The sequence below is a fragment of the Solanum verrucosum genome, unplaced genomic scaffold (assembly GCF_900185275.1).
Source record: "Solanum verrucosum unplaced genomic scaffold, falcon-dt-bn FXZP01000351.1, whole genome shotgun sequence".
Lineage (NCBI taxonomy): Eukaryota > Viridiplantae > Streptophyta > Magnoliopsida > Solanales > Solanaceae > Solanum > Solanum verrucosum.
The window spans coordinates 594,309-609,543 of NW_026019958.1; the positions used below are offsets into that span (position 1 = coordinate 594,309).

General features: G+C 32.8%; 2 protein-coding genes across 2 annotated transcripts; one reads left to right on the top strand and one right to left on the bottom strand.

The window, feature by feature from the left end:
• Positions 1 to 284: 284 nt before the first annotated feature.
• LOC125814789 (heterogeneous nuclear ribonucleoprotein 1-like) lies at positions 285 to 3,714 on the bottom strand. Its single transcript, XM_049494234.1, has 2 exons — positions 3,256 to 3,714; positions 285 to 1,651 (listed from the first exon to the last, which is right to left on the bottom strand). The coding sequence occupies exons 1-2, from the start codon at positions 3,475 to 3,477 to the stop codon at positions 680 to 682; spliced, it is 1,194 nt and encodes a 397-aa protein (XP_049350191.1). The 5' UTR covers positions 3,478 to 3,714; the 3' UTR covers positions 285 to 679.
• Positions 3,715 to 9,422: 5,708 nt separating this feature from the next.
• LOC125814788 (protein JASON-like) lies at positions 9,423 to 12,639 on the top strand. The gene is made up of 4 exons (XM_049494233.1): positions 9,423 to 9,665; positions 11,039 to 11,130; positions 11,210 to 12,260; positions 12,347 to 12,639. Exons 1-4 carry the CDS (start codon positions 9,582 to 9,584, stop codon positions 12,434 to 12,436), a joined length of 1,317 nt encoding a protein of 438 aa, XP_049350190.1. The 5' UTR covers positions 9,423 to 9,581; the 3' UTR covers positions 12,437 to 12,639.
• Positions 12,640 to 15,235: the final 2,596 nt, after the last annotated feature.

Here is a 15,235-nt window from a genome sequence, read left to right on the forward strand (position 1 = left end):
CTATGATGTAAGAGACGCATGCACCGTCATCGTACAGAAATTAAACACATTTTATAAAGGGGGTTCTTTAATTGACTATAGCCACAGGCATATCCAGTTTTGTTATGCTTCTTACACAAAGGGTAATAACACTAAGATTTTCTCCTACTGTCTACATATTTGTAGAACTGACCATTAGTGTCTAAATCATGCACCATACAGCAGCCAAACAAATAAGTATAAAAACTATTCTATATTATTATCATAAGCAAAATTTATATGCCAATATGTAGAAACTAAAATCATTTTCAAGTAACCAACTGTAGGAGTAGATTTCACATAAATAGTTACTTCAGGTATGAGATCAAAGAAAGAAACATAATCATTCAGGTATGAGCAATACCTTCAACAGTAGAAGCAACCTGTAGGAATGTCAATGTAACTAATCGTCTGCACGAATGTAAAAATGCTGTAACACCAGTTTAAACCAACACTAGTCAGCTGTAGGAATGTAAATGTAACTGTTACACGATAATAAGTAGACTGCAGTAATTCAACCAGTCATCGGATCTATTGTGACCGAACTGGTGGTGTTAGCAGGGTTACTTTTTCTCTGAGTGATTCTTAGAAGCTGATAATATAATGATATGGTTAGTGCTGTCAGTATTCCCTCAGTCTAACCACAATAAACCGGAATTTCTTACTTATCGGAAACTAAAGCTGCATCAGGAAAGCCTGGAGAACCATTACTGTTGTCAAAGACTGTTGTTGTGTTGCACCCATTTGCCTCGTGTTGCCCTGCCTGGGTAGTTGCCTCACCACTGCTGCTGTTTGGAGCACTACCTGTATGCCTATCACCAGTCTCGTTACCATCAGAATCAGTGATAGGGCCTTCATTTTCTGTGTAGATGCTGCAACCATTCCCCTGATTATTGTTTTGAGAAGCATGACCCTGAGATGTACTAGTTGATGACAAAATAACACCACGAGTGGATGAAGCACCCCACGAACTAGAAGCGCCATAACTTGCATTTAAATTATAGAAATCACCATGCCCAAGATTCTGGCTGCTCCACTGGCTTCTTGCGACACCAGGCCAGCTGTTACCATAAACAATGCTGGCCAAAGATGGATTCATATATACTCCAGCTGCCCCACTGTAGCAAGTATAAGGATCATAACCATAACCATAACCATAATTCAGAGCTCCATAGCTGTTATAGGGAGTGTATCCACAAAAAGCGGGCTGCGGAAACCTATAGGGATCAGAAGAACCATAACCCAGGTAACCTCCACCATAATCATTGCCAGCAGGATTTGCTTCTTTTGGCAGGGCACGTTTTACCTCCACTATCCTATTTTTCAGTTCATGAAAGGTTTTATGAAGAACTCTATCAACAGCATCTTCTGAGTCAAAGGTGATGAAACCAAATCCTCGCGGGCGACCAGTGTTTGGGTCAAACATAATAACTTTATCTGTCACATTACCATAATCTTGGAAGTACTGGCAAAACTCTTCTTCAGTAAGGGATGAAGGTAGCCCACCTACAAATATTTTTCTTGTTCTGTTGTTGAGATTGCGCATTACCAGTCTTGTATCTTCACTGGCATGAGGAAGTCGCGATCTCAAGCTCTGCTGTTGTGCTCTTGGTAAAGCCCTCTTAGCTTCAACCTGAATGGAAAAACTTGAGTCTAAAGTGAAAATAGACAGACAAGTAAACAGGCTTTTCGTCGGCAAGAAATTCAGATGTGGTTTAGCTGAAGCCAAGCTACAACATCACAGCTGCCACGCAGGATTTTCATCAACTTTAAACACTGCTGAGAACTTTCAGAACAAGGAAAAGATTCATGTGACTCAAGCATACCCACTAGAATATCATGTCTTTGAATGATTTCAGGCTCAGATAAACATATCCGATAAAGAACAAGAAAATCTAACAGATTACTCCTTTAACTTTGCATAGAGTTGACGACTTAGGCGCAAGTAGGATGTCATCAAGAAACAGAATAACAAAAAGTCATCTAATCAATGTTTGCCAAAAGAGTGAACATCACATCATCAGAAGTTGGGTCCTTTCTTTGGATGAATATTTTACAAAAAATGGGAAGTACAAGAAACAGAATCCTTCATTATCTAAGGAAATTTGTCCTCACCACCCTGCAAAGGCAAAGCTAAACAAACAATACCCTACCCTGACCCTTGCCTTCACAAATGTGATGGTTTTCACAAAAGCATTGCACAGCTTTTAATCAAACAACCTAAAGAATAAATTACAAGTGAAAAGAGTGACAGATAAGCTAAGCAAGGGAAAAGGAAAGACGACCACGAGCACCTAAATCCCAATTTAGGATTCCAGAACAACTCACACTCCTCTAGTTCCGAAACAGGAAAAATACATCATTAATCATACCCACCATCTGAGAAAACTGACCAAAAAATGGATTCAAAATTTAGAGACAATGTGGTCTATATAATACACACTTATATAAACACTTGGAGACGAAATTGAAGTCACTGCAAACGCCTAGACACAACACATCCTGATGCAACTAATGACAAAATTCCAAACTGCCTTAAGGAAACAACTTAACTTTGAAAGCATTCAAACATTTATCAGTTGGGGAAAAAAAAACTCAATTGGGATCAATCTTAAAAGGCATAATACATAAATCTGTTCTTTAACTTGGTCTCAACGAATATCTATGTCCTCTAACTTTGGGTGTCCACAAGCAAGCACTTATAAACTTATATAAAATTGAACAAATAGACATATTCGTCCTACGTGGCATCCTACATCGCAATTTTATGTCTTACATGGCGTCCTACGTGTAACATGCCACGTAGGACACGTGCGTCTACTTTTTCAATTTTATACAAGTTTAAATGTGCACACTCAAAATTGGAGGACATAAATGCCAGCTAAAGTCAAGGTAAAGGGCAAATTTATGTATTATGTCATCTTAAAAAGTAAAAAAGGGTAAGGGCTAAGAGGGTGTTTGGATTGGCTTTTTAAATGTAGTTTATAAGCTAAAACAAAAAGTCATTCTTTTTTATGTCTTTTTCAAACACCACCAAAAAAATTTTAAAAAAAAGCTTAAAAGCCAAAACCACTTCCAATAAGCCAATCAAAACCGTCTTTAAGGCAACATGTACAAGATTGATAAAATAAACCAACACCCACACGAAATTTGCAACAGGCAGATTCAAGACGACAAATTTTGTAGCTAAACATCAAAATTCATATGGATGATCATGAAATTGGTAATGTTACTTACCGGACGGCCATCAATAGTGTGTTTCTCCTGAAGAATGGCATCAATAACAGAAGGATCGGAGAAGACAACAAAGGCGAATCCTCTCGATAAGCCAGTAACCCTGTCACGCATGATTATGGCATGGGTAACTTCTCCATAATGGGTAAAATAGTCTCTTAGCTTATCTTCCTTAATATCCCATCCTAATCCACCAACAAATAGCTTTCCTTCATCGGAATCCATCTTCTTCAAATTCTGAAAAACAACAACAACAACAACAACAAAAAAGAAGAAGAAAAAAAGCTCTCCTCTGCTGTGTAATGTTACAGTTTACGTATGTATTTTCTGTGGGTAAACAAAGCCTTTGTGCAATTCATGGCTAGGGTTTGGGAAAAGGAAGATCAAAAATATCAAATTGAACAAAAATAATTCCAGATTTAGGGCAGATTTAGAATCACGCTTCAAAATCCTATTCCAACTGAAACTGAAATACTTTTTTTTTTGGGTTAAATGGTTAAATAAATACTACTATTGTTACTAACCTAACTAATTTTATTTTTATTTTTTTCGTTTATGAATATATTTTGTTTGTTTTTTTATAGTATGGTGTCCCGTCTTACCGTGGAATTAATAATTACTCCGATAACCAATCATATTTGTCAATTATTGACTTTGCACACTTCTTAAGAAACTATAAATAGAACAGTAATTTTATTATATCACCCGTTGAATATAATAAATATAATGTCTTGAAAATTGTTATAGAGAAATGACTATAATTAATTGTAAAGGTAAATTAGGAACTAAGTGTAAAATTGTCCATTGATTTCATAAAGTGGACTAATATTATTGGACATCCCAAAATAATATAGTGGACAATTATTGTTGGACGAAGAGAGTAATATGTAGAAGGGTCAATACATAGGTTGTCCGGGTGTCTTGAACTTGTCATCAAATTTCATTTTGATATTGAATTATGATATGTTTCAATTGAGCATCTGAATATGTGATGAAGTGCTTTAATAAGACATGATAAATTTATGTCTATTCTCAAGAGTCTGTTAGGTAGTTGAGTTAATTACATAAAGAGAACATACATAAAAAAAACTCATAAATTTGACAGCAAAACTTACTTTAATACTTTAACTATACGGGTGTTTAAATACTCCCTTAACAATTCTGAACTGATTAAATATCACCCTAAGAGCTGACGTGGGAAAGTGAGTGTATTCACTCTCCTCAAAACATGTGAAATAATAAAAATAAAAAAATTGAAAGGTAAAATCATACACATGGCATTTTTTTATTGGCCAATATACAACTAATAATTTTTTACAAAAAAATTATAAGTTAAAAAAATGTGAAATTTCTTGTTTAAAAGTAAATGAAATTTATGGGTTCAATTTTTTTAAAAAAAATACTTAATCTTTTTGTTGTCTTCCTCAAATGTCTTCTTCCCCATTGAAGCACTCTTTATACCTTTCTTCTTCCATACTAAAATTATCCTTCATCTTCATCTTCATCCCTCACCTCACCTGCCCTTCACTAATCACAAAACCCAACACCTAATTCATATTATTGAATGTAAACTTTCTTGAATTTTAAGTAACCCATTTTGAATTTCATTAGTTGTGATGCAAAAAATGTGGGTCTATCAACTTTCTTACACAACCTTCATTTTTCATTTGAGTTGTTAAGAAAAAATAACTTTTAAAAAATATTATTCTCCGTGGGATAAATTTGTGGGAGAGAGAGAGAGTTCGAAGAAGAAAAAGTAAGTATGCTATTTTTTTATTTTTTTTAATTGATGAATGTTGAAGAAGAAAACAACTATTGAAGACTAGAAATTCAGGGGAAAAAAGCTAGTGAAGGTTGAAAATGGTGAAAATCAAGAAAGAAGAAAGGGGGGTGGGGGGGTAGAGGGTGGAAGAAGATGGGGCAATTTTGATTTAAAAATGCATTTTTAATTAATTGATTAGTGTAATGAATTTTAAAAAAATGTTTAAGAAAAAAGGTGAATAAGCAAAAAAAAAATGAAAATTAATGACGTGGTGCTTACATAGCTTTGATGTGGCAGGTGAGAGTGGTATTCTATTCTCAGGATTGTATTTAATTCACTTCAAAAATGTTAAGAAGGTATTTAAACGCCCATGTAGTTTAAGTGTTAAACTAAGTTATGTTTTGTCTCGGTAAGTCGTAAAAATTTGTGAGTTGTATTTCCTAATTAAGGTTGATATATATATATATATATAAAGAAGATGAAGGCCCTTTCTTTCGTGCTTCATTGTAATCAAGCTTATTGCTAGTCTATCGACTAGAGCCAAGCTTTGACTGCAATGGAATTTTATGTGGTTAATTTTAGTAAGACATTTCAAAACAACCAAGACTAGAAACTTAATCAGGCTTCTTAGTTATAGTTTGCTTAATTATGATCAAAGTTATATGTTAGATGGAGGAGAGAGGCGAGCGAGATTGGGAGAGGGGGGAGAGAGGTGAGCGAGATATGGAGACACAGTTGATTTGTATATCTAATCGATAATTGTATCACAAATACAATTGATACAAATTAATTGATTTGCATAAAAAAACTAGCTACTGGAAGGAGGAGAGGCGAACGAGATTGGGAGAAGAAGAAGGGAGGCGAGCGAGATTCGGAAGAGAGAAGAGAGAGAGATTTAATTGATTTGTATATCTAATTATTAATTGTATCACAAATACAATTGATACAAATTAATTTATTTGTATAAAAAAGACTAGCTATTGGTCGAAAGGAGGAGAGGCGAGCGAGATTAGGAGAGGAAGAAGAGATGCGAGCGAGATTTGGAAGAGAGAGAGATTCAATTGATTTGTATATCTCATCGATAATTGTATATATGTCCAATAATTATTTCACAAATACAATTGATATGTATCAATGGATACAATTGTATCAAAGACTATTATATTCAATTCATTAATGCAAATCAATTGTATTACATATATTAACGAATATAATTTGTATCGATGAATACAATTGTAGTAAATTGTATCAACAAATACAGTTGTGTCATTGTTGTAATTCGTAATAAATTGTATTTGTATTTATGTGCATTTGTATTCATGTGTTGCCTTGTGTATTATATTTTGTGTTACCATTTGTATTTATAAGTGATTGTTAATTGACTGTTCCCATTTGTATAATTGATTGTTACCAATTGCATCATTGATTGTTACCAATTGTATTGTATTAGGGAGAGAGATTTGTCATAAAGTCCTAACTATAGCAACGAATCGTAATCCTTTTAAATTATAGTTGTATATAGTAAATATATATCACATGTTTACCTTCTTGTGTAGTTTTTCCTTAATTTAACAATCTAATAGACTCTTGAGAACACATGCAAGAATTTCTCAAATCATAAATTGAAAGTGTTTAATTGAAATACTTTATCATGTGTACATATGTTCAATTGGAACAAATAATATATAGTTAAAGTTTAAAAATGAAATTTGCTAGAAAATTTAAGAGAATGACTATGTATTAAATCTTGTAAAACCTTGCCTTGTATTTTTTAATGAAATTTGTTGAAATTACTCTAGCCAATCTCAAATATTAGTCTTTTTAAAAAGGAAATAATATAGGAGAAGGGAAAATGGGAGGGAGCTATAAAAACTTAGCAACTGATCAAGAGTATTATAATCTAATTAACGATTATATATCATTTCTAAGGTAACCTAATTATTATGATAATTAAGTTAAAACCTTATATAGCTCCAAGGTTCCATCGATGAAATGCCAAAATTAGATATAAACTCGAGGAAAATATAACCATCACCTAGGCCAAAAATCACATTTTTGAATTATAACAAGTTACGAAGGATAGAGATATAAGAATAAAGATGAGAAGCTTAAATTCTAGAAGAAGAGGAGAGGAACACACAATTTCTTCATATTAGGCATGAAGCTCTTCTTTCTAACGCACATTTTTTCTTAATCAGTTCCTAATTGGGCTGATTCTACACAAAACTCTTCAATATTTTACTCGGCTCAATAATCCAAACTAAATCAATCTCCTTCCCTAATTTTAGTCAATAGGCCCTTACAAATCCAACTTGATTCACAACAGAAGTAGTATAATCATAATTAAGAAAAATACAAGAAATTAAAGAAGAGTCATGCAAAAGAGAGAGTAACATCGAATGAATAATTAAGTAATTGTATTAAATATTTACCTTCACTGGTTTTTATTCTTTTAGTTTCATTATTTTTCTTTCCTAAATATATGTGAAAGTCTAGCGTTCTTAATGTTATTTAGAACTTTTCTTAATATTATTATTGCTAAGAGTCAAAAGTATTTTTAAAAAAAATTCATAACTACGTGAAATTTCTTTTACTTGGGATATTTGGAGGTAGAAAGGTAGATGATTAAGATAGAATGTTAGTAAGTAGTCGTGTATTGTATAGTTTTTTTATTAGAATTGTTTTTATTACTCTCCTACTATATATCTTGTCCTTTGATTTTAGTGTCTTCTTGATTTCTGTCATCGTATTATTTGTTATTGCTACTATTATCTTCTTCATTTGTTTTCAGCATGTTTTTTTCACCACTATATTTGTTATATGCTTGATTTAGAATATGATTTACATATCTCTCTACCTTTTCAAGGTGTTGTAAAGTTGCATATTCACCATCCTCTCAAAAGTCAAACCTCACTTGTAAAATTATAATACTGAATATGAATATGTTAGTTGTTGGGCGGGAAAATGGCATAAAAATAATTTTAAATTGGAAAACTCCCCCCAATGGAATTCATACAAATTAAAAACATGTTCAATAGAAAATCAGTAATGTCATTTTTGGAAAATTTTAATATAACACCCAAATCGACGTACTCTTTGCTATTATTAACATCCATTAATTTAATTTAATTGACCTTTATGCAACTTGATACTGTATATTAAAAAACATGCCCTCTCTTAATTGCACAAATAATATTGGAAAATTCAAAGATGTATTTATAATGCAAAATCTGGAAAGATTTGAAAGAGAATACTGAAAATCCTTTTAAAATTTGAAGGAGAATAAAAGTATATATAATTGAAAAGTATGTGTGTCTTTTAAAGGGAGCCTAATTTTAAGGGAAGTAAGTGGGTGGCACTATTACTTTCTCTATATTAAAATGTTTGAAAAATTAAAAGAGTTTTGACTAATATTTAAGATTGTATTTATTTGTCATTTTAATACGAGAAAAATTATAATTTATATGATATTTATAACTAAGGGGTGAAGCTAGAAGTTTGAATATCTCTAATCAAATTTAATAATTTTTTGCTCAAATAATATATTGATAGTAAGAATTTAATTATTAACATTTAAAGCATTATCCTAAAATCAGTCAAAGAACCATAAAATTGTAAAAGATTGGCTCCAGTTCTAGCTCCCTCTTGTCATTTCAGGCAAATATTATGTTCAATTATGCTGACCCACCTAGACTAAAAACTTTATCTTAAATATATCAGAATAAATCATAACACCAACCGTAATATATTAAATGTAATCCTACAAAGTAAAATCTAGAGAAGATAAAGTATATGCAGATATTATCATTTTTTTAGAGGTAGAGAAAAGGTTTTTTTTTTATCATTGGACCAAACAACGCACTTTAAAAAATTAACTCATCTCATTATTGATAATAGAACTCCTTCCGTTCACTTTTACTTATCACATTTCAATTTGACTAGCCCATTAAGAAAATAATGATTGATATTGTTATTTTACCACATCACCCCTATTAATTGTTATTTAGTATTAGATCTTAAAATATGATTCAGAAATTAAATAATTAGTATTAAAAATAAAACATGAAAATGCTAATTATTTTTCTTAATATGTTAAAAGCGACCACTAACACTAAAAATCTATTTTTCGAATAATAAACACGTAAAAATGAATGGACGAGTATTTTTAATGAAATATGGCTATCATAATGAATTTTGTTCTATTAAATTCACTATCCTAATTATATAATCAAGAATTTAAACTAAAAAAAAAAAGCAAAAACCCCACCATTATAATAATTATTTTATTTATTTACTAAGAATAAAAAGGCAAAATAAACAGCTATGATCAGTAACGGTCACATTTGCCTCTTTTTTCAAAGTAAATAAACCTCTGTTTCCCCCTTTGTCCTAAGCCCCTCCACCCTTACCAATTTTCTTGACCGTTTCAATCCAAACGCTCCTCCTCCTCTGTAATCATGAGGGTTCTCGGTTGATTTCTTTCTCCACCATTCTTGGCTGGAAGAGAAACACAATCCCCCCATCCCCACTCTGAAAACCAAGATTTGAATCCTTTTTTTCTGCGTAGATGGGTTGTTTTCTTGGGTGTTTTGGAGGTGATAAGGACAAGAAATGCCGGAAAAACAGGAAAAAGGTCATCCCTCGAGACCAAGTAAGTGTTTCTGAATAACTCCTTTTCCTCTTTATGTTTACTCCTTAGTTGTTGTTACCCTGTTCCCAAGTTCTGTTTTTGAAATTCTTGGGAAGGGGATTGTTGAATTTGTCTTGTATTTGAGCAAAGATTCCAGCTTTTATCATGGTTGTGAGTTGGTTTGACTGGGGTTGGGGTTAATTTAGTTGATATGACGGGAATTTCTTGATTAGTTGATGATGGGAATTTGACCGAGGCTCTTTCGAAAGTAGACTCTCCATCTGCACATGGTAGTGGTAAGGTCTTCATACACTCTATCCTCCTCAGACCCCACTTGTGGGATTTCAGTGGGTTTGTAGTTGTTGAGTGTACCATTTATTCCTGTTCCCAAATTCTATTTTTTGAAATTCTTGGTAAGGGAACTGTTGAATTTGCCTTACATTTGAGCAAGATTCCAGCTTTTATCATGATTGGGAGTTGGTTTAACTGTGGTTAGGGTTAATTTAGTTGATTATGATGGGGATTTCTTGATTAGTTTATAATGATGGGATTTTGGCTGTGGGACTTTTGGAAACAGTTTCTCTATCTCCGTGAGGTAGTGGTAAGGTCTGGGTATACTCTATCCTCCCCAGACCCTACTTGTGGGATTTCACTGGGTATGCTGTTGTTGTTGAGTGTATCATTTGTTCTTGTTCCCAAGTTGTTACTCCTTAGTTGTTACCCTTTTCCCAAGTTCTATTTTTGAAATTATTGGTAAGGGGATTGTTGAACTTGTCTTGTATTTGAGCAATATTCCAGCTTTTATCATGATTGGGAGTTGGTTTAACCAGGGTTAGGGTTAATTTAGTTGATGATGACGGGAATTTCTTGATTAGTTGGTGATGATGAGAATTTTGGCTGAGGGTCTTGCAAAAACAGTCTCTCCATCTCCATGAGGTAGTGATTGATAGGGTGTGCTTAACACTCTACCCTCCCAAAAACCATTTGTGGGATTTCACTAATATGTTGTTGTTGTTGTTGTTGAGTGTACCATTTTTTCCAGTTCCCAAGTTCTATTTTTGAAATTCTTGGGAAGGGGGGATTGTTGAACTTGTCTTGTATTTGAGCAAGATTCCAGCTTTTATCATGGTTGGGAGTTGGTTTAACAGGGGCTAGGGTTAATTTAGTTGGGAACTCTCTACTTTCACGAGGTAGTGTTAAGGTCTGCATATACTCTATCCTCACCAGACTCACTTAGTGGAATTTCACCGGGTATGTTGTTGTTGTTGTTGTTGAGTGTACCATTTGTCCCTGGAGTTTTTTGGGGGGGGACAAATTAGTAGAGGTATGGTTTTGTATTTCTTTTCTTTTGGGGATATTAACAAACAATGTAAAAATCCAATATTGTGCTGCAGAAACATGTTTGTCAGGATGCTCAGAGAAGCATTATCTCTACAGAACAAAGCATCACAGAGGAACCCTCTGGGAGCTTGGTTACCGAAGCGCGGTGAGCTACTGAACTTGTTTTTTCTCTTTTTCCACTTTATCTTACAAAGTTAAATGATATGGGTTGTTGTGACACGCAGAGATAGGCCTGAGGAGCAACTTAGCTTGAGTGCTAGAAAAAAAGTCACATTTGATTCAAAGATCACTACATATGAACCTGTTTCAGTCTATGAAAGTACAGATTCTTTACCTGAAACCAAAAAATCTGGCGAAGAAGAAAGAGAGGAGGAGGGATCTCTTGCTAAATCAAGCAAGTCCAACTCTTCCTCTGAAGGGGGTTCTGTCGTATCTAGTGTAGGATCATATCCTACAAACCACAGGTATCAGAACTGTCGAGACAGTGATGATGAAGCTGAGGAGTTTGGTGACAGTGACGTGGACGAAGAATGTGATCTGGATGATGATGAAGAGTACGGGGATTCCGATTGTGAAGGTGGACAAGTGTGGTCTGAATCAGTGTTGGCTGATAAGTCCTTTTATCAAGTGAAAGAACAGGAAGTGGATAGTCCTACTTTGATGTTCGGTGTCCCTGAGAAGGAAACGAGAAAGGGTGAAACAAAAGGATATGTGAGAGATAGGAGTGCTTACATCCATCCTGTGTTGAACCCTGTAGAGAACCTCAGTCAGTGGAAAAGTGTTAAATCAAAAGCAGCAGAACCTATGAAGCTACTGCCACAGAAGGAAAATTGTACCGCAGAAGTAGAAGGGCCTCGTGCTTCGTTCAGTTTAGAACCTACATTTAAGCAATCATCATTTAGTTTCAAGACAAAGCCTAAAGATCAAGAAATTGGGGTTGATGCTAGTCTTTCAAATTGGTTGTTTACACCTGACACCACCAAGAAGGCTGGCTCCAGCGCGCTTGAGACTGTTACATCAGAAAAAAGCATGTCACAAGGTTCTAACTCTATGATGAGCTTTGAAGACAGGCCAATTTTAGGTGTCTTAACAGTTGAGCAGCTGAAACAGCATTCAGCAACTTCCTCCCCGAGGAAATCACCCTGTCGAAGCCCTGATGAGATGCCTATTATAGGAACTGTTGGCACCTACTGGAATCCCTTAGGATCTGCTAAAGACTCTGGGTCAGTTTCTTCTTTTAAAGGCATACCAAACTCGACGAGCAAGTACAGAGAGGTAGAGTATGAATTTTTTTCTCATTACTGTTGCAACTCGCTTATAACACAATCACTAGGTACTAAGTGGTGCTCATGTTAATGCAGGATAAGAGAGTTAATTGGCACTCTACTCCATTTGAGGCAAGATTAGACAGAGCCTTGAAAGAAGGTGCCACAGAAGCCTCTATAGCTTGATAGATTATTGTATATCTAAACAGGCACCGCTGTTTGTGAAGCGAGTGAGACTCTTCTTGTTACTATTGTGTGTGCTTACATTTCTATACAGTTCATGGATCTGTCGTGTGTATGAATTATGGGAAAACTGTTTGTTGTAATTCTTTGTAACTATGATAAGTGGTGATGCAGTGAATTTATTTATTGCTTGTGTTTTCCCCTTCAAATTTCCATGTTTTGACTTTTGCTTCCTTAAAAAATGATGAATGAAAGTAAGATTAGACCATGAAGGTATCATTGGTGAAGAGATCACCAGACTGTATTTATGTGCTAAGTTGTGCGGACTCTTCACTTTCGAGGCTGCACCCGTGTCAAACTCTCCAAAAATAGTGATACGCACATGTTGACATTTTTGAAGAGTTCGAGCAACATAGATTACGTGGCAGGACAGAGATTCTGTTACAGCCACACTTTTGGAACTGGATGACAATTCTGGTGCTTTTGTTTGATTCTAACAAGTAGTTTTAAGATAACACACTTTTTTGGGATGCTTTCAGAGCCCACAAAGCTTTTATGGTTGGTACTTGGTCCATACTAACCCACTAACCCTTATTTATTCAGCAGAAAAGGTTTAAAAATATCTTTGAACTATGTGAACCATTGTTAATAGTTTAATCTAAAAATGTCCATATCATTAATAGTTTGGTTAAAAAATGTCTCTACTGCTAATAGTTTGGTTCAAAAATATATTTGTTGAACTTAATGGATCAAAAATGTTATTTTTCTTAATAAACATATTATTTCTCTTTCTTTCTAAACTCATTTTATTCCTAATAAAAATTATTACTTTTAAAAGATCTATTCTTGTTTCTTTTCTTTTAAAATCACTTGAACAAATAAATAGGAGATATTCTTTTTTTTTTCTTAATTTCATTTTATCAACTAAAATAGAATAACTACATGTATCTTTTTAACGATAATATAATCTTATATATATAAGATCATAGTAACCCCATCATTAATTTCATTTTGATAACGATTAAAAAACTAATAAATTTAAAAATATTTGTATTTCTTAATCTATTTTGAATTGAATTAGGATAGACATTTGCTAATAAAATATTATAAAAATATGTTTTAAAACAAACAACATACAATATTTATTTGGGAAAATGATATTTTTGACTAATTAGGGATATTTTAGAACCAAACTAGTGACAGCGGGCATATTTAGACCAAACAATTAACTAATGATATTTTTGTTCAATTTCACATAATTCAAGAACATTTTTAACCCTTCTCCAATTTATTCATGGCCTTATTCTAACTTGCAAAAAACCAAATTTTAACTTTTAAATAACAACGTTTACTTTGACCAAATTTGGTTAGTCGTCTATAATTCAAATCTTATATCATGAGATGGTGGCACATATATCCAAAGTGGGAAACTATTTTAATTTTTTTTTTATTGCGTGGCATCCTTATATTAGTTGTTCAAATTATAAAACAAAAAGGATAGTTTTACTTATTCTTAATTAATTATAAGGATAAAATAAAATTAACCTAATTGATTTTATCTTAATTTTGTGATTGATAAATATTTGGATAGCTATTTTTAATATATAAACAACTAATATAAGAAGAAGGAGGAAGCACGTAATTATTTAACGTTTGATTTTGAATTTGATTAGTTTTTGAAAATGATGATTTTCTGTTTAGGTAAGGTTACTAATATGGAAAGTTTCAAGACTAAGTTGGCATTATCTTGATTTTAGTGTTAGCATTACGTACATCACATGCTCGAAGATAAAAATATTTATTCAAACTTGATATCTGCATCAAAATAATACATGCATGACATGTGTGCTATGCAATTTGTTACTTAATCATGATAAATTAATCTTATTTGATGCATAGATTAGGTCCGAATAACTTATTTTAGCTAAGTAACTTAATCATGATAAATTAACAATTGATTTGTCCCACTCATTATTTTCTTCACTAATATGATTTATTTATTTATTTGTGAAAATGGGACTATGGTGATGTCTTATCAAGAGGAACAGAAAATGCACTACATCATTTATTTTTTGAATAATATAAGTGGAGTACTAGGTACTAGGAAAATGGGAAAACCTTATTTATGCGCCACAAAAATGGCAATAGATTCACAAATACTTTACAATTGTTGATGGTAAAATCACTTAAACAAAATTATGACGTATTTCAAATACCATTATATTGCCAAGAATTTACTCAAAAAAGAATAGGCGTCAGCTTCACATCATTAAAATGACCCAATATATCACTTTTCGACTTTGAGTAATTTTTTTTTAGAAATAATGAAAGATAAATGATTTTACGGTACAACAGAAAAAAAAGTTATTTTTTCGGTGAAAAAATTATAAGTGACTTTTCTGATTTTAAAAAAAAAATAAGAACCCCATTCACCTATTTTCAATAATTTATTGACCTTTTAAGTAATGATGAATTCAAAAATATTTAAGGGATAGCTTAGACATATATTTTTATGATTGAGGTTGATAAATTTTTTGTTTTAAAGAGTGAAAACTTTCAAAGACAAATAATATGCAAGTTTCAACTTTGATTGCATACGTTTACTTTTACAAAAGTTTTTTGATTTTTCACTCGATGTCTAATATTCACATTGAAATTCGATTATTCTAAATTCATATTGCATAGGTTAAATTTAGAAAAAGCACTTTATACCAAAAAAAAAATTATAGTCAAGACTCAAATTTAAATAACTTCATTCGCCATCAATTGAGAGTTGAGACAATGACACATTTTTCAAATGTG